This window comes from Schistocerca piceifrons, chromosome 8 (genome assembly GCF_021461385.2).
Source record: "Schistocerca piceifrons isolate TAMUIC-IGC-003096 chromosome 8, iqSchPice1.1, whole genome shotgun sequence".
NCBI classification, from domain to species: domain Eukaryota; kingdom Metazoa; phylum Arthropoda; class Insecta; order Orthoptera; family Acrididae; genus Schistocerca; species Schistocerca piceifrons.
Window position 1 is genome coordinate 354688618 of NC_060145.1, and position 22750 is coordinate 354711367.

Below are 22750 nucleotides of genomic sequence, written 5' to 3' on the forward strand. Positions count from 1 at the left end.
CCATAACCGCGGGAGACTAAACACAGAATAGCTATCAAGGTTTAATCCAACGCATAACATGAGCCTGCCACAGATCAGTGAATGCTTGTATAGATATTTTCAAAAAGATGAAGCAATGGCACCAACTGTACATGTGTGAGCCCATGAAGTGCTTGGTGAAGTGAGGACAGTCAGCAAAGACAGTAAAATTACCCTCTCTTCCAATATTGACTGTTCTTTCTTCCTGCAGTTGGTTTCTGTGCAGCAGTTTAAAGGGTCAGATGCACTCTTATAAACCCCACAAACTGGAAGCTACAGAAGAAAAATGAAAATGCTGTTGCTGCCAGCCCTTGGATACAGCTTCTAAAAGCATATCCTATAGTTTGATAAGTTGCACACAACACTACATCAGTGTCAATAGTGAACATTTCCAGCAACTTTTGCAAAGAGCTGTTCTAATTTTAATTAAGTGGGGTAATTTATTTTGTGTCACATTAACAAACATTTTGACCATCCTAAAAATATGATAAGACATCTTTTCCTCCTACAAAATTGCCAAAAATTTGTTACAAATGCTGTAAATTCTCTTTTGTGTCGTTTATGGTATATGGTTTTTAATGATACTTCATATTTGCATTGCTTGAAATTGTTTCAAAATACCAAGCATAGCACACTTAATAAATCCTTTTCCCTCTCTGTCATTGCTGTTACAGTTATATGTTCTGTTGATGGTTTGTATCATAGATTGAAGGTATTTATGTGCTGTTGTTGTGGCTATTTGAATGGTTGAAATCTCAAAGTTTATTCCTCTCCCCGTCAAGAGTGCTGTAAGTGTCATGTATTGCTTGTCTTGGTGGCACTAGAGTTCATGGAAGTGTAATAACCTTCGAGGTAGCCATTCAGATGACCAAACAGCACAAAACTCCTCTTATTCATTGCATTTTTAATTTGATAATCTGGTGCAAAAAACTACCATGGTCATATATCAATAAATATTAGTGACTATTGTATCGCTTAAAATGTCAGTTAAGTGATTGTTGCTTAACATTAGCAGATAGGGCTTGTGCAGCCAAACATTTACAGGTATCATTCTCTTGTAATATCAGAATAAAAGTAGTTTCTGCAAATGCCAAAGTTAAGTTGGATATTATGTCATATCTTGGATAGATTAACAGGAACTTACGTAAGAATAATTGAACCTTTGTGTCCACATTCTTGAGTAGTTGACAAACACTAATACTGTATCTGGAAAGAGGAAATGAGCAAGATGGGTCTCTGGAGTTTTAAATTGCTGGAACAATATTTTTAATTGATTACTGGACCAGTGTAGAAACAAATAACAAGTGTTATAATTTTAACAATTGTTTACATTTTTTTGTGTTTGTACTTCCTTGAGTAATTTGTTCACTGTTCTGCATTTTTTTATTGCAATTTCAGAATAAGAGTGTGCTTTCTTCAGTAACAATTCAAAATATCATGTTGAACTTCCCACACAAGGAATGGAAAAATAAACTTAAATTGTGCAGATTCTTCAGTGGAGATTGGGAGTCATTCTTACAATTGGTTAAGGAAGGACAGAAATATGACATAATTTTGTCGTCTGAAACAATATATAATCCACAAAATCAGCAGAAACTATGCTCAGTATTTAAGAAGACACTGAACAGTAATGGAACTGTGTATCCTTCAATTTCTAAAATATAATAAATAAAACCTTTAATGTATCAAATTATATTTAATGAAGCATTAGAAATTAGTATATGATTTTGTGTGTGTGTTTGTGTTTGTGCTTATGTAAGGTTCAGTCCGCAGTCTGTTGTATGATTTTTTTCTGTTGCTTGTTATTCCTTTCATTTCTGGCATCATTTTTGTATGAATGTTGTTTGGAGTCCATGTTAAACTATATTGAAGATCTTTACATAACTGGAATGTCTAGCATATTGATTAGGTTTTAGAACTATTTGTATTGATATCTTTCTGTTTTGTTTTTTTTTCCTTTCATTTAACAGTATGATAACCACAATCATAATTGTTGATGACCAAAGAGGCATCTGGGATAAAACATTACATCTACATTTATGTCCTGCAAAATACCAAATGGTGTGATGTGGAGGGTATATTGTGAACAAGTGTCATTATTTCCCCTCTGTTCACAAAAGATGCACAGTCTGTGTATGAACATGAATTTCTTTAATTTTAACTTAATTTTCATCTTGTGACATGTGTGTGAGGTATAATAACTTGTTTGTTTCCTCCCCTTAGGGGGGTAGTGTTCTCAGATTTTAAAAATTACTCTTTTTCATGATGAACAGTGTCATTATTTTAGCACTCTCACTGGAATTACAGGAGCATGTCTATAGCAGTATGTCTATAACACACTTACTGTGATTAAATGAACCCAAATTCATCAGTCTTCTCAGAGTAGCCCTTTCACCCAGCTTCATCATTTATTTGTTGGATACATTTACTCTCTGTCTTACCATACTGTTTTGTCTTCTATGCCTCCCTTTAGTACTATGGAAATTATTTCCTGATGTCTTAACACATATCTTATCATTGTGTCCCTTTGTCTAGTCATAGTTGCACAAGAAAAGAAAAAGTTATTCTTGTCATTCACGTGTTTTGCTTTGGTACATAATGCCTGTTGAAGAGACATTTATCACCGTTTAACATAGATTTCAGATTTTTAGTAGTTGCTTTATGTTGTGTTACAGTATGTAATACTTAAACTTAATGTGATCCTTGGCAGCAAAGTTACAAAACAGCGTAAGTTTTTTTGTCTTTTTGTTCTGCTGCAACATATCAGAAACTTGTTCCTTATTATGGGATATAGGTTCTTTTATGCAAAACACTGTTTTTTCTTATTGCCCTAATATGTTTCAGCACCTCTGTGCCATCATAAGTGTGTTTTGTTTATTGGACAACTGCAAAAGTGAACAAATTTTAGATTGTAACTGATGTAACAAAATGAGGCCCAAAGACAGTATTTTTGTTTGTTTTGTTTTTACCTTGATTTTACATTATATAGGTTTGCAGGACTAGCTTGTCATCTGCAAACCAAACAATGTAAACATGAATTTTATCATTGAGTTAACCTATCCCTTGATGTATGTTATTCACATTTTGTTGTGACTAGTCCTTCTTCTTATTCATTCTGAGGCCACTGCATGCACATATTAAATATACTTTGCATATTTTTGATTTTGTAATTGCCTTTCCTCTTCGCGAAATGCGATGTACACGATGTTGTTGTGTGTCCTAACCCCATTGGCGATCATTTGTTCCCGAGTGAGTCTGGTGCAGAATTTTAATTGTTTACTTTTTTCTGTCCCTTTTGTGTGTATGTGTGCGTGCGTGCGTGTAAGCTCCTTTATCTGCTATTTGTGTTGCCTAAGTTCCTTTAATGTTTTAAATAAGGTGCCTTTACAGAGAGTTGTGGCATAGGCTTTGGATGGATTTTATTAGTATTTTTAAGTCTTTTTGCTATTGTAGATGGATGGTGGTTATGGGCTGTTAGGTGGTCAGCAAATGTGCTATGGGTGCTGTTACTTTTTGAGGCTCTGAGGTGTTCTGAGTATCTTGTTTTAAAGTGCCTGCATGTTTGTCCTATGTATACTATTGGCAAGTGTTGCATGTGAGTTCATATATTCCTGATCTGTTGAATTTATTTGTGGCTGTCTGCTGTGTTATGAGTTTTTTGTGTGTTGTGTTGTCTGTCCTGTATTCTGTTTGAAATCCCTGTTTCTTCAATATGTTACCTATTCTGTGGACAATTTTGTTATTGTAGGTGAGTATGTGCCATTTTGTTTTGTGTGTGTGATGCTGTTGTGTTGTGTCTTGTATGTGGTCATTGTTTGTGTATTATGTTGTGTAAGGTTTTGTGTGTGTATGGTGCATTCATTCTTTTTCCGTTTACAAATTTGTTGGTTTAATTTACATGTTGTATGGGACTTGTAAACATTTTCCTCTGCTATTTGCTTTATTGTGTTTAGCACCCGTGTGTAACTGTTTGCTTATGGGTGTTAAGTTCAGCCTGTCGAGCATGAATCTGTAGCTTGCTTTCTTTGTGTGCCACCAGGAGGTTTGATAGATTGTGAATGGTGGTACTTGTGGCTGTTGGTTTCGTGAACATCATGAAGTCATAGGTTTTGTTTGATTTTTATATGGTGAGATCCAGAAAATTTAGTGTGCTGTCTGTTTCTGTTTATATTATGATTTGAAGTTTTTGGTGTAAGTTGTTTATTTCATTGTGTAGAAGTTCTATGTGTGTTTGTGGTTCATCAGTCAGGCAGTTACGTCATCAATGTAACAGCACTAGTATACAACTTTGTACTTTCTTAGTTTTATTATGTGTGTGAAGAAAAAGACCAATGTTTACAAAACAGAAGTAGCTTATCGTCATCTGAAGCTAAAAAGCAATGGCAGTTTACAACTTCCACATGTGAATAGTAATTAATTTAAAAGCTCAGGTGATGAGTTTTTAACTAAAGATGTACCAAAACTTGTTTCATTAGTGTTTCCCTTCATGAAAGTTTTCATTTAGTCAGTTAGATTACTTCCACTTCGAAAAGATGTCTAGTTCTAGCCATAGTGTTTACTCGGTTTCAATATGGTGTCTGATGCAAATCAAAGGAACCACCCTCTGCTTTCCTTACTGTAAACGCTGTATTCTGTGCCCTTATTGTACAAAGGTTATGTTTACAAACCCCCTCTGCCTTTACCAGTGGCCTTGTGAATCTACACCAATGGCCCCATGAAGCAGGGTGGCATGTGTACCCGAACAAAACAGATAACTGTACTGTAGATACAACCAGAACAGAGGAGTATGTGTGGAGAGGCCAGACTAACTCGAGGTTGCTGCAGAAGGGCAAGCGGCCTTTGCTGTATTTGCAGGAGCAACAGTTTGAACCTACAGCCACTGCTTTTCCTGAGGTCGTGCAGCTCTACTGCAAGACTGGTCGTGCAGCCCTACTGCAAGACTTAATACTGATGACATTCTTTTGGTTAAAATATTCCATGGTAAAATAGTTCCACATTCAGATCTCTGGGCAGGACTACTCAGAAGTATGTCATTGTGGTTTTTTTTTAAAAAAAAAAAAATAAAAAAAAACACTGGGAATCGATGAGTTGCAGTGTGAAGTGAGAGATCCATTAATTGTGGAGGTATGTTGGAGAATTTAAAAAGGGAAATAGATAGCTTGAACTTAGGTTTAGTGACAATTTTTGAAGTCCGATGGCAGGAAGACCATTACTTATGGTCAAACAATGGAAAATCCAGGATTGAATGTAACAATATTATGAGAAGGAAAGTTGCCACTCACCATAAAGCAGAGATGCTGAGTCACAGATAGACACAACAAAAAGACTCTCACAATAGCTTTCAGCCTTTTTAAGGCCTTCGTCAACAGTACACACACACACACACACACACACACACACACACACACACACACACACACACACGCACGCACTTATATGTCTGTCTATTGTTGACGAAGACCTTAACAGCCGAAAGCTAAAATTGTGAGTGTCTTTTTGTTGTGCCTATCTGCGACTCAGCATCTCCGTTGTATGGTGAGTGACAACTTCCCTTCTCATATTATTACTTTTGGTCAGTTGAGCACAGGACCAAAAATACAAATTCGAATAGGGATAATGAAGGAGTAGGTCTGATAATGAATAACATAAGATGTGAAACAAATACTAACAAAGAGATAGAGGGGCTGGCCAGTACTTACCTCAGCTCAGTACAGCCGATAGATACACATAAAACAGAACTGAAAATTTACATTCCTAGCTTTCGGAACTTTGTTCCTTCATCAGGGAGGAGAGAGGGGAAAAAAGGGAAGAAGGGAAAGTGGATTCAGTTACTCACAACCCAGGTTATGAAGCAACAGGGAAAGGTAAACAGGGAGGGTGCAAGGATGGAGGCATGGTTGTCAGAGGGAAGCCAAAGATATTCTACTGTAAGTACTGTGCCAGCTTCAACCAAAGAGGATGCATACAGAAGTAAAGAGGTATATAGTATAAAGATAAACACAACTATGTAGGATGAAAAGATGCGTGAATGGCTAAAGAGGAAAGGGAAAGAGGAGAAGACTGAAGAGTGAATGGGAGTGAGGTTGTTTAACGTAGGTTCAGTCCAGGGGGATGGCGGGATGAAAGGATGTGTTGGAGTGCAAGTTCCCATCTCCGCAGTTCAGAGGGACTGGTGTTGGGTGGGAGAAGCCAAATGGCACATACGGTGTAGCAGGTTCCTAGGTCCCTAGAATTATGCTGGAGGGCATGCTCCGCTACTGGGTATTGGGCATCTCCTAGGCGGACAGTTCGTCTGTGTCCGTTCATGCGCTCAGCCAGTTTGGTTGTTGTCATGCCAATGTAAAAGGCTGTGCAGTGCAGGCATGTCAGTTGATAAATGACATGTGTAGTTTCACACGTAGCCCTGCCTTGAATTGTGTATGTTTTACCAGTAGCGGGGCTGGAGTAGGTGGTTGTGGGGGGATGCATGGGGCAGGTTTTGCAGCGGGGTCGGTTACAGGGGTAGGAACCGCTGGGTAGAGAAGGTAGTGTGGGAATATTGTAGGGTTTAACAAGGATGTTACGGAGGTTAGGGGGGCGACGAAAGGCAACTCTGGGTGGTGTGGGGAGAATTTTGTCAAGGGATGATCTCATTTCAGGGGTTGACTTGAGAAAGTCATATCCCTGGCGGAGTAATTTGTTGATGTTTTCGAGGCCAGGATAATATTGGGTGACAAGGGGGATACTTCTGTGTGGTCTGGGGGTAGGAACATTGTTGTTGGATGGGTAGGAATGTATTGCTCGGGAAATCTGTTTGTGGACAAGGTCTGCAGGATAGTTGTGGGAGAGGAAAGCACTGGTCAGGTTATTGGTGTAGTTGTTGAGGGATTCGTCACTGGAGCAGATACGTTTGCCACGAATACCTAGGCTGTAGGGAAGGGAGCGTTTGATGTGGAAAGGATGGCAGCTATCAAAGTGAAGGTACTGTTGTTTGTTTGTGGGTTTGATATGGACATAGGTGTGGATGTGAGCTTCAACAAGATGAAGGTCAACATCCAGGAAGGTGGCTTGGGTTTTGGAGAAGGACCAGGTGAAATTCAGATTCGAAAAGGAGTTGAGGTTATGGAGGAAATTAAGGAGTGTTTCTTCACCATGAGTCCAGACCACAAAGATGTCATCTATAAACCTATACCAGGCCAGGGGAAGCAGCTGTTGGGTCTTCAGGAAAGCCTCCTCAATGCGGCCCATGAAGAGGTTGGCATAGGAGGGAGCCATCCTGGTTCCCATGGCCGTTCCCCTGATTTGTTTGTAGGTCTGGCCTTCAAAAGTGAAGTAATTATGGGTGAGGATGAAGTTGGTAAGTGTGATAAGGAACGAGGTTTTTGGAAGATCTTCGGGTGGGCGTTGGGAGAGGTAGTGCTCAAGGGCAGAGAGACTGTGTGGAGTATGTGGCAGAAGGACTGCGGCAACTCTCTGACACCTCAACCTACAAAGCTGTTACCCAGGATCCCATTCCCTCCATCCAGACTGAGCTGCAAAAAATCCTAAAAATCCAAGGTCCCTCACAAGGCCTCACAACGGCTTCCATAGACTTACTCACTCCACCTGAGCCACGTACCCCTACCTTCTACCTATTACCCAAAATCCACAAAGAGAACCATCCTGGCCGTCCCATTGTAGCAGGCTTCAAATCCCCAACCGAACGTATCTCAGCTCTGGTAGACCAGCACCTACAACCTATCACCCGCAGACTCCCATCCTACATCAAAGACACAAACCACTTCCTAGAACGCCTCAAAACCATTCCCACTCCTCTCCCACCTGAAACCTTTCTTGTCACCATAGATGCTACATCCCTTTACACAAACATCCCACATACCCATGGTCTCTCTGCCCTTGAGCACTACCTCTCCCAACGCCCACCCGAAGATCTTCCAAAAACCTCGTTCCTTATCACACTTACCAACTTCATCCTCACCCATAATTACTTCACTTTTGAAGGCCAGACCTACAAACAAATCAGGGGAACGGCCATGGGAACCAGGATGACTCCCTCCTATGCCAACCTCTTCATGGGCCGCATGGAGGAGGCTTTCCTGAAGACCCAACAGCTGCTTCCCCTGGCCTGGTATAGGTTTATAGATGACATCTTTGTGGTCTGGACTCATGGTGAAGAAACACTCCTTAATTTCCTCCATAACCTCAACTCCTTTTCGAATCTGAATTTCACCTGGTCCTTCTCCAAAACCCAAGCCACCTTCCTGGATGTTGACCTTCATCTTGTTGAAGCTCACATCCACACCTATGTCCATATCAAACCCACAAACAAACAACAGTACCTTCACTTTGATAGCTGCCATCCTTTCCACATCAAACGCTCCCTTCCCTACAGCCTAGGTATTCGTGGCAAACGTATCTGCTCCAGTGACGAATCCCTCAACAACTACACCAATAACCTGACCAGTGCTTTCCTCTCCCACAACTATCCTGCAGACCTTGTCCACAAACAGATTTCCCGAGCAATACATTCCTCCCCATCCAACAACAATGTTCCTACCCCCAGACCACACAGAAGTATCCCCCTTGTCACCCAATATTATCCTGGCCTCGAAAACATCAACAAATTACTCCGCCAGGGATATGACTTTCTCAAGTCAACCCCTGAAATGAGATCATCCCTTGACAAAATTCTCCCCACACCACCCAGAGTTGCCTTTCGTCGCCCCCCTAACCTCCGTAACATCCTTGTTAAACCCTACAATATTCCCACACTACCTTCTCTACCCAGCGGTTCCTACCCCTGTAACCGACCCCGCTGCAAAACCTGCCCCATGCATCCCCCCACAACCACCTACTCCAGCCCCGCTACTGGTAAAACATACACAATTCAAGGCAGGGCTACGTGTGAAACTACACATGTCATTTATCAACTGACATGCCTGCACTGCACAGCCTTTTACATTGGCATGACAACAACCAAACTGGCTGAGCGCATGAACGGACACAGACGAACTGTCCGCCTAGGAGATGCCCAATACCCAGTAGCGGAGCATGCCCTCCAGCATAATTCTAGGGACCTAGGAACCTGCTACACCGTATGTGCCATTTGGCTTCTCCCACCCAACACCAGTCCCTCTGAACTGCGGAGATGGGAACTTGCACTCCAACACATCCTTTCATCCCGCCATCCCCCTGGACTGAACCTACGTTAAACAACCTCACTCCCATTCACTCTTCAGTCTTCTCCTCTTTCCCTTTCCTCTTTAGCCATTCACGCATCTTTTCATCCTACATAGTTGTGTTTATCTTTATACTATATACCTCTTTACTTCTGTATGCATCCTCTTTGGTTGAAGCTGGCACAGTACTTACAGTAGAATATCTTTGGCTTCCCTCTGACAACCATGCCTCCATCCTTGCACCCTCCCTGTTTACCTTTCCCTGTTGCTTCATAACCTGGGTTGTGAGTAACTGAATCCACTTTCCCTTCTTCCCTTTTTTCCCCTCTCTCCTCCCTGATGAAGGAACAAAGTTCTGAAAGCTAGGAATGTAAATTTTCAGTTCTGTTTTATGTGTATCTATCGGCTGTACTGAGCTGAGGCAAGTACTGGCCAGCCCCTCTATCTCTTTGTTAGTATTTGTTTCACATCTTATATGAGATTTTCCATTAATCATTTAGATCACCTATATGGTCCACATCCTTCATTGTTTTGTCCCTTTTGTTAGCTATCACTTACGTCTGTCATCTTAACACTTTCTCTCCTTCAGTGTTTTATATATACATAAATAAATATTTTCGTCACCAACTGTGCTAGTTTCATCTTCCTCCTATTATCTTGTTCCGTTTATAGTCCTCTTCTCTTTTTTATTTATTGATTTATTTATTCAACATTCCATAGTTTTAACGTTCGTTATTCGCTGTTTCCCAGCCAACAATCACTGCCAACAATCTCTTCCACACCTACCAGTATCATCCATTTCCGTCGATTTCTTGTTGCTGGCGATACTTTTGTGCCATTGGCTATCTTTCTCTGCCACAAGAAAATATTTTGGGACATTTCTGCCCCACCCGCGATCTTTTTTGCGGCTCGCGCGATCGCTTTTGCGGCACGCGCGATCGATTTTGCGGCACGCGCGATCTTTTTTCGCCACTCGCTCTCTCTGTTTTTGAGCTACGTGTGTTCTTTTTTCCCCTGATCTGGACATAGTTGCTTGGTCTGGTCAACTTTTTCCGTATTTTTCTTATTTACTGGTCTTCCTTTGGTATTGAACATTACCCACACAATTTCTTTCCTTCTCGTCCTTCCCTCCGTGTTTTACTCCTTCTTATGATTACTATCTCAACTTTAGTTATTTAATTTCCCTACCCACCAGTTACCCACTATGTACCCTAATCCTATACCACATTATTTACATTCATTCCGGAAACATGCATTCACTGTAGCCAAACTGCAATCTCACATACTTTTCCTCCAGTCCTGCTTAACCTTCGGAATTACCCCTAAAGGGCTTACCTTAAAAGTTCCCATCTCTGGGTGCAATTCCTCCTTCCACCAGTCTCTCCTGGAATTCCAGAACCTTCAATCCTTAGCCCTTACCCAACTTGTCCTGAATCTCTACACTACTTCATGTAACCACCACTCCCAACAGCTCCTATCTCTCTTCAAAGTCCTCCACCTCTCAAACCCTTGCTTGGAGAACACACTGAGGAACATCATCCTAGAAGCCAGCTGCAAACTTGAGTTCCATGCCACACAACACCTGAAAAAACTATCCACAGTGCTAGTGCAACACCTAAGAAGTGGGGTCCCTCTCCCTATCCCTCACAAACACCAACCACAACAGAACCTTCAACAAACCCCCCTCATAGCCAACAAACCTAGCCTAGCCACCCTACTCAATCTCCCCATCCCAGCACATACCCCACACAGACCAAATCTCAACTATAACCACAGTCAAATGCCACATATCACCAGTCCCAATTCAGTCCTAAACCTCTCATCCAGATCCCTCTCTCCTCCAGAGACATCTGTTCTATCAAAAGGCTTAACCTTTAGCCCCACACCTAAATTCAATCACACTGCCTTGGTTAAAGATCTCCTCTCATTCACCCGGAACCTCAACTGGAAATATCACTTCACTACCCAAACACAGCCCCCCCCCCAAGTACTAGACCCAGTGTTGAACCCTGTCTAGAACAGTTCCGACTGCCTTCTCAAAGGGATCCTCCTCCCCTCCCCCAAAACCATCCCTTGCAGACATTTCAGGAATTCCTCACATCCAGTGTTGCCTCCCAGTCCTTCTTGAAGAACATCCCGACAACCCCCAACATCACCCCAGCTGAATCCCGTGCCATTAAAGAGGTTGTTGAGAGTTTCAGAGGGAACATTAGGCATCTTTTGACTGAAACGGGGGAAAGGAATACCGTAGAAGACAAATGAGTAACTTAGACAGATCAAATAGTGAAGGCAATAGGAGATTAAATAGGTAAAAACACAAGGCATAGCAGAAATCATTGGATAACAGAGGAAGTATTGAATTTAATTGGTAAAATTAGAAAATATTAAAATAGATCAAATCAAGTAGGTTCAAGCTATTACATATATTTAAAAATGAGATTGACAGAAAATACAAAAATGGAAAAACAGGAATGGATAAAGGACAAACACAAGGCTGCAGAATCATGCATGATTGGGGAAAGATAAGAGGCCACCTATTAGGAAATAAGAAAGAAATTTACAGAAAAGAGAAGCAGCTGTGTGAACATTAAGAACTCTCAAATTTGGTCAAGTTTTGCGAGGAGGATCTATACTGAAAATAAAGAGACACATGTCTCCACTTTTTGTTAGACACTCCCTACTTTTTGAAAAAGTTGATGGCAGAAACTGTATTTTCAGTGATTGTCTAAAAACAAACATTTTTTATTAATATGATGTGGGGTCCAAAGTTAATAATGTTCAAGTTATTAACGTTTTTGTGTTCTCATGCTGTAGCTAGGGTACCTGTCATTCTACATGTCTAGCAGAGCGATATCGGTCGTTGAGCAGTTGAGGCATTACACTACCAAACTGCTGGTCCTTGTTCAATCTTGGTCATGGCTTTCTACCCATCCGATAGCTTTTTCAGTGTCTCTGATAACATTCTGATCATCGGAATACTTTTCTTTGCATTTTTTTGAAGTAAAACATTATGAAATAAATATGTAAAATGTATTGACAGGTATTTTCATCCTGATACATAGTACAAAAATACACCTAAAATATATAATCCTAGCTGATGGTTTATTCAAGAGTGTTCTTGCAATCAGTAGGGTGAATTGTCATAGAAACAGGCAAATCACAAATATTTCTTTCACCAAGTGCAATACATGAACAAAATCTTGCCACATTGACATTTTTTTCTGGTACAATGTGTGTAGAAAACTTATCTGAATCATGTTGCTAAAAACACATCCATCAGATATCAATTTGTAAGTGTACCAAGCTTATAAAAGCATATCTCGAAAGACAGGCGTGGACAACTGGTTATGGACCACAGCATGAATTTTGATGGCATCTCCCTATCTTGTAATACTCTGATCCGCTGTGATATTGCGTGATTTTGAAGTTGTGCAGCAAAATTCTTTGCCTGTTGGAAAAAATAAATATCACAATGTTGAGAAAGAGAGGCACATTTCAGTGGCATCACTTTCACGGTGTAGATGAGTTAAGCATCATCCTGTTGTAGCATGTAATGTCATGTGGTGAAAATAGTTGTCAGTACATTATATACACTTATATGATTATAAATCACACAGCCTGATGTTTTATTAAAAAAAAAAAAAAAAAAAAAAAAAAAAAAAAAAAAAAAAAAACAGGCAATGAAATGTATTCAAATTATCGGAATGTTATCAGATACACCAAAATAAATATCGAATAGAAAAAAGCTATGACCAAGAATCAAACATGGAACTCGGCTTAACTGATGGTGGCTGAAGTAGAGATGATATAAAATGCAGATTTGCAATAGTAAGAGAAGCATTTCTGAAATAAGAGAAATTTGTTAATATTTAATATAAATTTGTGTGTTTGGGAGCCTGTTCTCAAGGTATCTGTCTGGAGCGTAGCTTTGTACAGAAGTGAAATACCGGGTGATCAAAAAGCCAGTATAAATTTGAAAACTTAATAAACCACAAAATAATGTAGATAGAGAGGTAAAAATTGACACACATGCTTAGAATGACATGGGGTTTTATTGGGGGGGGGGGGGGGGGGGACGAAGTTCACAAAATGTCTGACAGATGGCACTGGACAGCAAAATGTCAGTGACTGTGCATGACAAGCATGTATAAAAAGGAGCTGTAATGAATGAGAGAATCAGATGCGCCAGCATTCGCAGGATGTTGACGATACCTGAAAAGGCACTTTCAGTGAAGCTGTATTATCAGAATGGGGAATGTGCTAGTTCAGCATTACAATCCTATCGCCATAGGAAGGGGATTCGAATGGGTAAACGTCCGTTTAAAAATGCAGCTGTGGCAAGAATGATTTCGAAGTTCGAAGCCACGTGTTGTTTAGACGATAGACCCCGTTGCCAACCGAGCACAGGGCGTAATGCTGCTGAGACAGTTCAGGAAGAAATGGAGACTGTAGCGGGTTCGTCTACGCACGGGGAAGTCAGCACTCGTGCAGCCGCACATCGCACCAGCATTCCATACACTACTGCTTGGTTGGCACTGAGGTGTACCCTCCGATGCTATCCGTACAAAATCCATCGGCATCATGAACTGTCACCTGGCGATTTAGTGAAGTGGAGGGGATTTGCGGTGAGGGCATTTCAAAAGGTGGAAGATGACGATTGGTTGAGTAACGCGTTGTGGAACGACGAAGCTCATTTCACACTCCGAGGGTCTGTCGACACCCACAACTGCAGAATTTGGGCTACCGAAAATCCTAGAACTGTCGTGGAAACTCCATTGCATGACAAGTAAGTCATGGCATGGGTTGGATTTACCACATCTAGTGTTATGTTGCCTTTTTTCTTTGAGGAAATGCGTGATGCTGGTTTTGTAACTGCTACCGTGACGGGTAAGAGGTTCGCCGATATGTTACAGAATCGCATCATCCCCAGCCCGGCAGATAAACACCTGCTGGAATGTACGATGTTTATGCAGGATGGCGCTCCACCCCATATTGCTAGATGCGTGAAAGATCTCTTGCGTGCGTCGTTTGGTGATGGTCGTGTGCTCAGCCGCCACTTTCATCATGCTTTGCCTCCCAGGTCCCCATACCTCAGTCCGTGCGATTATTGGCTTGGGGTTACCTGAAGTCGCAAGTGTATCGTGATCGACCGACATCTCTAGGGATGCTGAAAGACAACATCCGACGCCAATGCCTCACCATAACTCCGGACGTGCTTTACAGTGCTGTTCACAACATTATTCCTTGACTGCAGCTATTGTTGAGGAATGATGGTGGACATATTGAGCATTTCCTGTAAAGAACATCATCTTTGCTTTGTCTTACTTTGTTATGCTGATTATTGCTATTCTGATCAGATGAAGTGCCATCTGTCGGATCTTTTTTGAACTTTTATTATTTTTTTAATTTTAATTTTATTTTATTGTATTTATTTATTTTTTTATTTTTTTTTTTTTTTGTTCTAATAAAACCCCGTGTCATTCCAAGCATGTGTGTCAATTTGTACCTCTCTATCTACATTATTCCATGATTTATTCAGTTTTCAAATTTATACTGACTTTTTGATCAGCCGGTATGTACAATAAGCAATTTAGACAAGGAGCAAATAGAAGCTTTTGAACTGTAGTACTACACAAGTATGCTGAAAGTTAAAATTGATGAAAAAAGAAATTTATGATACAGTTCTATTCAGTACCTCCACATCAGTTATGTGATCTACCAGTCTTTTCCAGCATTCTTCTGTAGCACCACATTTTGATAGCTTTTATTCTCCTCCTGCCTAAACTATTTATTGTCCACGTTTCACTTCCATACATGGCTACACTCCATACAAATACTTTCAGAACAGACTTCCTGACATCTAAATTGATGTTAACAAATTTCTCTTCTTCAGAAACGCTTTCCTTGCCATTGCCATTCTACATTTTATATCCTCTCTACTTCAACCATTGTCAGTTATTTTGCTCCCCAAATAGCAAAACTCATCTACTACTTGAAGTGTCTCATTTCATAATCGAAATCCCTCAGCATCACCTGATTTAATTCGACTGCATTTCATTACCCTTGTTTTTCTTTTGTTGTTGTTCATCTTATATCCTCCTTTCAAGACACTGACCATTCCATTCAACTGCACTTCCAGGTCTCCGTCTCTGACAGAATTACAATGTCATCAGCAAACCTCAAAGTTTTTATTTCTTCTCAATGGATTTTAATTCCTACTCCAAATTTATTTTTATTTTGTTTCTTTTACTGCTTGCTCAATATATAGACTGAATAACACCGAGGATAGGCTACAACCCTGTCTCACTCCCTTCCCAACCACAGCTTCCCTTTCATGCCCCTTGACTCTTATAACTGCCATCTGGTTTCTGTACAAACTGTGAATAGCATTTCGTTCCCTGTATTTGACCCCTGCCACCTTCAGAATTTGAAAGAGAGTATTCCTGTCAACATTGTCATAAGCTTTCTCTAAGTCTACAAATGTTAGAAATGTAGGTTTGACTTTCCTTAATCTACCTTCTAAGATAAATCATAGTATCAGAATTGCCTCACGTGTTCCAACATTTCTACGGAATCCAAACTGATCTTCCCCAATGTTGGCTTCTACCGGTTTTCCCATTCATCTGTAAAGAATTCGTGTTAGTATTTTGCAGCCATGATTTATTAAACTGAAAGTTGGGTAATTTTCACACCTGTAAACACCTGCTGTCTTTGGGGTTGGAATTATTATATTCTTCTTGAAGTCTGAGGGTATTTCACCTTTCTCATACATCTTGTGCACCAGATGGTAGAGTTTTGTCACGGCTAGCTGTCCCAAGGCCAGTAGTTCTAATAGAAGGATGTCTACTCCTGGGGCCTTGTTTTGACTTGGGTATTTCAGTGCTCTGTCAAATTCTTCATGCAGCATCATATCTCCCATCTCATCTTCATCTACGCCCTCTTCCATTTCCATAATATTGCCCTCAATTGCATCGCCCTTGTATAGATCCTCTATATACTTCCACCTTCCTGCTTTCCCTTCTTTGCTTAGAACTGGTTTTCCATCTGAGCTTTTGATATTCATACAAGTGGTTCTCTATCCTCCGAAGGTCTCTTTAATTTTCCTAAAGGCAGTATCTATCTTACCCCTAGTGATATATGCCTCTATGTCCTTATATTTGTCCTCTAGCCATGCCTGCTTAGCCATTTTTCACTTCCTGTTGATCTCATTTTTGTTTTCCTTTTCACCTGCAGTTTTATATTTTATCCTTTCATCAAGTAAATTCAATATCTCTTCTGTTACCCAAGGATTTCTACTAGTTCTCATCTTTTTATCTACATGATCTCCTGCTGCCTTTACTATTTCATATCTCAAAGCTACCCATTCTTCTTGTACTGTATTTCTTTTCCTCATTCTTGTCAATCGTTCCCTAATGTTCTCTCTGAAACTCTTTACAATCTCTGATTCTTTCAGTTTATGCAGATCCCATCTCCTTAAATTCCCACCTTTTTACAGTTTCTTCAGTTTTAATCTACAGATCATAACCAAAAAATTGCAGTCAGAGTCTACATCTGCCCCTGGAAACTGAAACCTTCCATTATCTCCAGGCCTCTTCCATGTATATAACCTTTTATGATTCTTAAACCAAGTATTAGCTATGATTAAGTTGTACTCTGCGCAAAATTCTACCAGGCAGCTTACTCTTTCATTCCTTACACCCAGTTCATATTTACCTACTACTTTTCCTTCTCTTCCTTTTCCTACTATCAAATTCCAGGCCCCCATGAGTATTAAATTTTCATCTCCCTTAAGTATCTGAATAGTTTCTTTTACACATCATACATTTCTTCAATCTCTTCATCATCTGTTGAGCTAGCTGGCATATAAACTTGTACTACTGTGGTAGATGTGGGCTTCGTGTCGATCTTGGCTACAATAATGTGTTCACTATGCTGTTTGCTGTATCTTAGCCACACTCCTGTTTTTTTTATTCATTATTAAACCTACTCTTACATTACCCATTTTGGATTTTGTATCTTGTTCCTTCTACCACCAAACTTCACTAATTCCCACTATATCTAATGTATCCATTTCCCTTTTTAAATTTTCTAACCTACCTGACCGATTAAGGGATCTGAAATTCCACACTCCAGTCCATAGAACGCCAGTTTTCTTTCTCCGGATAATGACATCCTCCTGAGTAGTTCCTGCTCGGAGATCCGAATGGGGGACTATTTTACCGCTGGAATATTTTACCCAAGAGGACACCACCATCATTTAACCATACAGTAAAGCTGCATTCCCTTGGGAAAAATTATGGCTGTAGTTTCCCCTTGCTTTCAGCTGTTCGCAATACCAGCACATTAGGCCCGATTTGGTTAATGTTATAAGGCCAGATCAGTCAATCATTCAGACTATTGCCCCTGCAACTACTGAAAAACCTGCTGCCCCTCTCCAGGAACCACAAGTTTGTCTGGCCTCTCAACAAATACCCCTCCATTGCAGTTGCACCTATAGTATCACTGAGGCAGGCAAGCCTTCCCACAGCTTAATATGTCTGAAATTAGCTCTCAGGTTGAAACTGTGTGCCAGACTAGATCCTAGACCCATGCTTTATGTGTGCAGCACTCTCACTAAGCTATTGAACAGTGAGTCACAACCCAAGGGCAGATGAACTGCCCACAGAAGCCACTGATCTGAATTTAATTTACAGGCCGGCAAGCAATTGTTATGGCAGGAAGATTCATAACAGTTTAAATTCTGGTGCAGAGTGAAGTGTTCCCTCTCATAATACTATGCCATGGGTGGTACTGTATGTACTATACACTTAATGGTAGGTTGTCAGAATACAGTTATGAATAACTTTTAATCACCCTATCGCCACTGTATAATGCATGCACCATATATTTTGGAGCTGAAAAATCAAGGTATTGTTATATCACAGAAAATTTTGAGTGTGCTGTTATAACAACTCTGTGATAAAGCTATACTTGGAGCCTAAAGATTATCACATACATCTTCTTTCATTTGAGTCATTTGAAATGTGCTGTAAACATATTGATCATACCACCTGTAGCAGCAAATTCAGTATAATAAGTGCAAGAAATGACCCTTTTTGCCTAATTGATTACAGGAAAATCATTATTCTCCCAACTATATTCTTGAGATTAGAAAGCAAAATATTTTAATAGCCCAATCAATTAATGTTCAAAGGAAATGATTGACATAGACAGATGTGCATTGCAAAAGACTTTTAGATGGAATATTTGCCTCCAGAGCCAAGTGGCTAGCGTCGCTGCCTTCAATGCTAAATGAACCGGTTCTATTCCCAGTATTTACATGGATTTTTCTGAGGTAGAGAGGTCTGGAACAGGGTCCACTTTGCCAGAGGGGGGAGCTGCTAGAATAAAGAAGCAGTGGTATCATAAGTATTCATCTAGTGGCAATAATGGCTGAATGGATCGATGATGACATGCTGATCACATATCCCATGAAAATAGATGACTCCTTGTACCGCTTTCTAGATGTCAGTTGGCATGTTGGAACAGGCCTAATGCCTAATCTGTGAGTGGTGTTTGCATTTTATATTTGGTTTTGTGTTTAAAATACTCATTACTATATTTAATATGCACAATGAACTAAAATCTTTTTAATATCCAGTATTAGTGATCTTCATATATGTGTCACTCACGAGTCAGACAACAGCATTTGTGTTTGTAGCAGCAGTAAAATTATCCTTCAACTTTGTCCACATCAGGTTTGAGTAAACAGTACTACTCTTCCGGTTGATTGAGTGCTATGAAACAAAGACTGCTCCATTTTATATGTCTATGAAAACTTGATTGGAATTTCTTCAGTGGTAAAAATAAATAAATAACAAAAATTTAAAAAAAATGAAATTGGAGGCTCTGTTGCTCATCTAGTTATACAGTCCTTACTCTTTGTGTCTGTATTGTATAGACTTACCAGTTTTATTGTTTTATGGATGTATAAATTCTGGGGGGTTCACTGCTAAAATCTACATGGCTTTCAGTGTCGCATATATTCATTTCTGGCAGACAGTACATTATGTCTGTGGGCAGGGATAGTTTTTGCTAAGGTTTGTGTATTCCTCTTTGCTTGAAACAGAAAAGAATATGTGTGAATTTCCTTATCATACTTTCAGATATTTAGCAGGAAAAACATATTATTTTGGAGTGGGTGGTAGTCTAAGACAGTTTGAAAGTATGTTGTGCTCTGCTGGTGACTTAGCTAGTGAAACTTGCTGGAAAAGCTCAGATGGTGAGTACTAATAAATAAAAATAATGATCCAAAAACATTTAAATTAGTTATAACTGGAATGGCATCTGGTGTAGAGTTCTAATTTAATGTTATGTATTTATTCTGATTTTACGAGTCCATTCACTGAGTATGAGATTCAACTCTGCTAGAGTGTGAGTAATGTTAGCAAAAAAATTTTCAATAGAGTAGATACCATTTCTAAATTATTTTCCATGCCTCCTTTTACACTGCTGTATTCAGAGCATTTGATGCACACCAATGAGCTCATAGAGGGTGAACACTGTAGCATGGGGAATTATAGTCTTTGTGAGGATATCTTGTTCAGTCATTGAATCTTAGATGATTGATTATAGATGCCTAATGTAGTGTTTGTAGCAACAAAAAGAAACATTGTGTCTAGTGACAGTGACATCACATGGGCAAGAATAACAGGCATCAGTTAATTTAGATTAATTATCGTATGTTATGCTGACATAGTTGGATCTTTCTGGTTACAAGCAGTCTCATTCTTTTTGAATGTGTTACCAAAGAGACAATGGTCACCTAAAACAAAAGTTCTGCAAGAAAGTTACAAGAATAAATTTTTTTGTAGAACTAATTGTCACTAACATCCTGTGTAAAAGATGAACTCAGAACACGCAGTTAAACATGATAAATGCAGATGTGTTGTTACAGTTTGCATACATGCTAAATCATATTGTACAAAAACATAAATCAAGTAAAGATGACAAACACCAGCCATGGTTTAATTCTAAGTGACAAACACCAGCCATGGTTTAATTCTAAGATTTGGACACTGTTGTGAAAAGAAAGATTTGCTACACTCTTCCAATGAAAGAGAACGTAGGCAGATGATGAAGAAAATAGCTGATTAAGAAAACAAAATGATAACTTGCGGATCCTTAAGTAAATGGCTGTGCATAGATCCTACAATAATTTTTCACAGTCTGCTCCTATTGAAAGCCCTACCAGAAAATTCTGGAAGTTCTAGTCCTGTGTAAAGTCAGCAAATGAATGCAATGCTTCCTTAGAGTTTCGCAAGAATAGTCTGGTATTAAAACTTAAAACGACAGACACAGTGCTTAGATAATAATATATGATTTTAAAATGTGTTCTCACACTGCTCATGCCTTAGTTTTCTTATTGTCCGCACTGAGTTTCTAAGGTATTGCAAAAGAGTCTACTGGAAGAATGGAAAGAGGGCCATGGCAGCAGTAGTGCTGTTAGAACATATTATGTGAGTAACTGCAGAAACTGAGAAATATTTATCTGAATATGAAAGAATCGAAATTTTGGAATCCCATCATGTACATATAAATTGTTGATTTAATGCACAGGAGACTCGACTATACAGAGTATTAGGGGTATAGGTACAGATACACTCCTGGAAATGGAAAAAAGAACACATTGACACCGGTGTGTCAGACCCACCATACTTGCTCCGGACACTGCGAGAGGGCTGTACAAGCAATGATCACACGCACGGCACAGCGGACACACCAGGAACCGCGGTGTTGGCCGTCGAATGGCGCTAGCTGCGCAGCATTTGTGCACCGCTGCCGTCAGTGTCAGCCAGTTTGCCGTGGCATACGGAGCTCCATCGCAGTCTTTAACACTGGTAGCATGCCGCGACAGCGTGGACGTGAACCGTATGTGCAGTTGACGGACTTTGAGCGAGGGCGTATAGTGGGCATGCGGGAGGCCGGGTGGATGTACCGCCGCATTGCTCAACACGTGGGGCGTGAGGTCTGCACAGTACATCGATGTTGTCGCCAGTGGTCGGCGGAAGGTGCACGTGCCCGTCGACCTGGGACCGGACCGCAGCGACGCACGGATGCACGCCAAGACCGTAGGATCCTACGCAGTGCCGTAGGGGACCGCACCGCCACTTCCCAGCAAATTAGGGACATTGTTGCTCCTGGGGTATCGGCGAGGACCATTCGCAACCGTCTCCATGAAGCTGGGCTACGGTCCCGCACACCGTTAGGCCGTCTTCCGCTCACGCCCCAACATCGTGCAGCCCGCCTCCAGTGGTGTCGCGACAGGCGTGAATGGAGGGACGGATGGAGACGTGTCGTCTTCAGCGATGAGAGTCGCTTCTGCCTTGGTGCCAATGATGGTCGTATGCGTGTTTGGCGCCGTGCAGGTGAGCGCCACAATCAGGACTGCATATGACCGAGGCACACAGGGCCAACACCCGGCATCATGGTGTGGGGAGCGATCTCCTACACTGGCCGTACACCACTGGTGATCGTCGAGGGGACACTGAATAGTGCACGGTACATCCAAACCGTCATCGAACCCATCGTTCTACCATTCCTAGACCGGCAAGGGAACTTGCTGTTCCAACAGGACAATGCACGTCCGCATGTATCCCGTGCCACCCAACGTGCTCTAGAAGGTGTAAGTCAACTACCCTGGCCAGCAAGATCTCCGGATCTGTCCCCCATTGAGCATATTTGGGACTGGATGAAGCGTCGTCTCACGCGGTCTGCACGTCCAGCACGAACGCTGGTCCAACTGAGGCGCCAGGTGGAAATGGCATGGCAAGCCGTTCCACAGGACTACATCCAGCATCTCTACGATCGTCTCCATGGGAGAATAGCAGCCTGCATTGCTGCGAAAGGTGGATATACACTGTACTAGTGCCGACATTGTGCATGCTCTGTTGCCTGTGTCTATGTGCCTGTGGTTCTGTCAGTGTGATCATGTGATGTATCTGACCCCAGGAATGTGTCAATAAAGTTTCCCCTTCCTGGGACAATGAATTCACGGTGTTCTTATTTCAATTTCCAAGAGTGTAGTTTGATCACTGGTAACTTAATATGTGTCCATTTCAGTGTGTTAATTGTTTTTTTTTTTTACCTGCATCTAACGGTCTTCTCGCAAACACATCACATAATTTGCTACCTAATGATCCTGCACTGTTGTAACTGCACCACATTATGGACTATTCCTGTCAGTTTAGACTTCATTTTGCGTCCATATGGCCACACTTCAATACCTGACCTGCTGCCCAGTGGAAAGTAAACATTAATGGCTTGCTTGTGCCACCTGTACTTTGAAGTACTAACCAACATACAAACTGTTATAACTTCAAGTTGAACAAATATATTTCAAGGAAGACGCAATACATGAAAGTCACAGATCAAGTAAACAGAGTAAGCCGTGTGTAAACTTTAACAGTCAAATCATAACTGAGTCCAAGCCTAGCAGCCGCTGGCTGGCTGGCCGCTTAGGTGGCGCTGCTGCTGCATGGCTGGCAGACAGCACCGCAGGTAGAGGACGCACGTAACTATGTGGCGGCACTTTG

The 22750-nt window shown here is 40.9% G+C and overlaps 1 protein-coding gene across 1 annotated transcript in view; it reads left to right on the forward strand.

The window, feature by feature from the left end:
- Positions 1-22750, forward strand: part of LOC124711550 (histidine protein methyltransferase 1 homolog) — a 50987-nt gene that overhangs the window by 15143 nt on the left and 13094 nt on the right. The window contains exons 3-4 of the mRNA XM_047241686.1: positions 1417-1658; positions 19322-19437. Of these exons, the coding sequence (XP_047097642.1) occupies positions 1417-1658; positions 19322-19437 (358 nt within the window). The remainder of the gene's footprint in view (positions 1-1416; positions 1659-19321; positions 19438-22750) is intronic.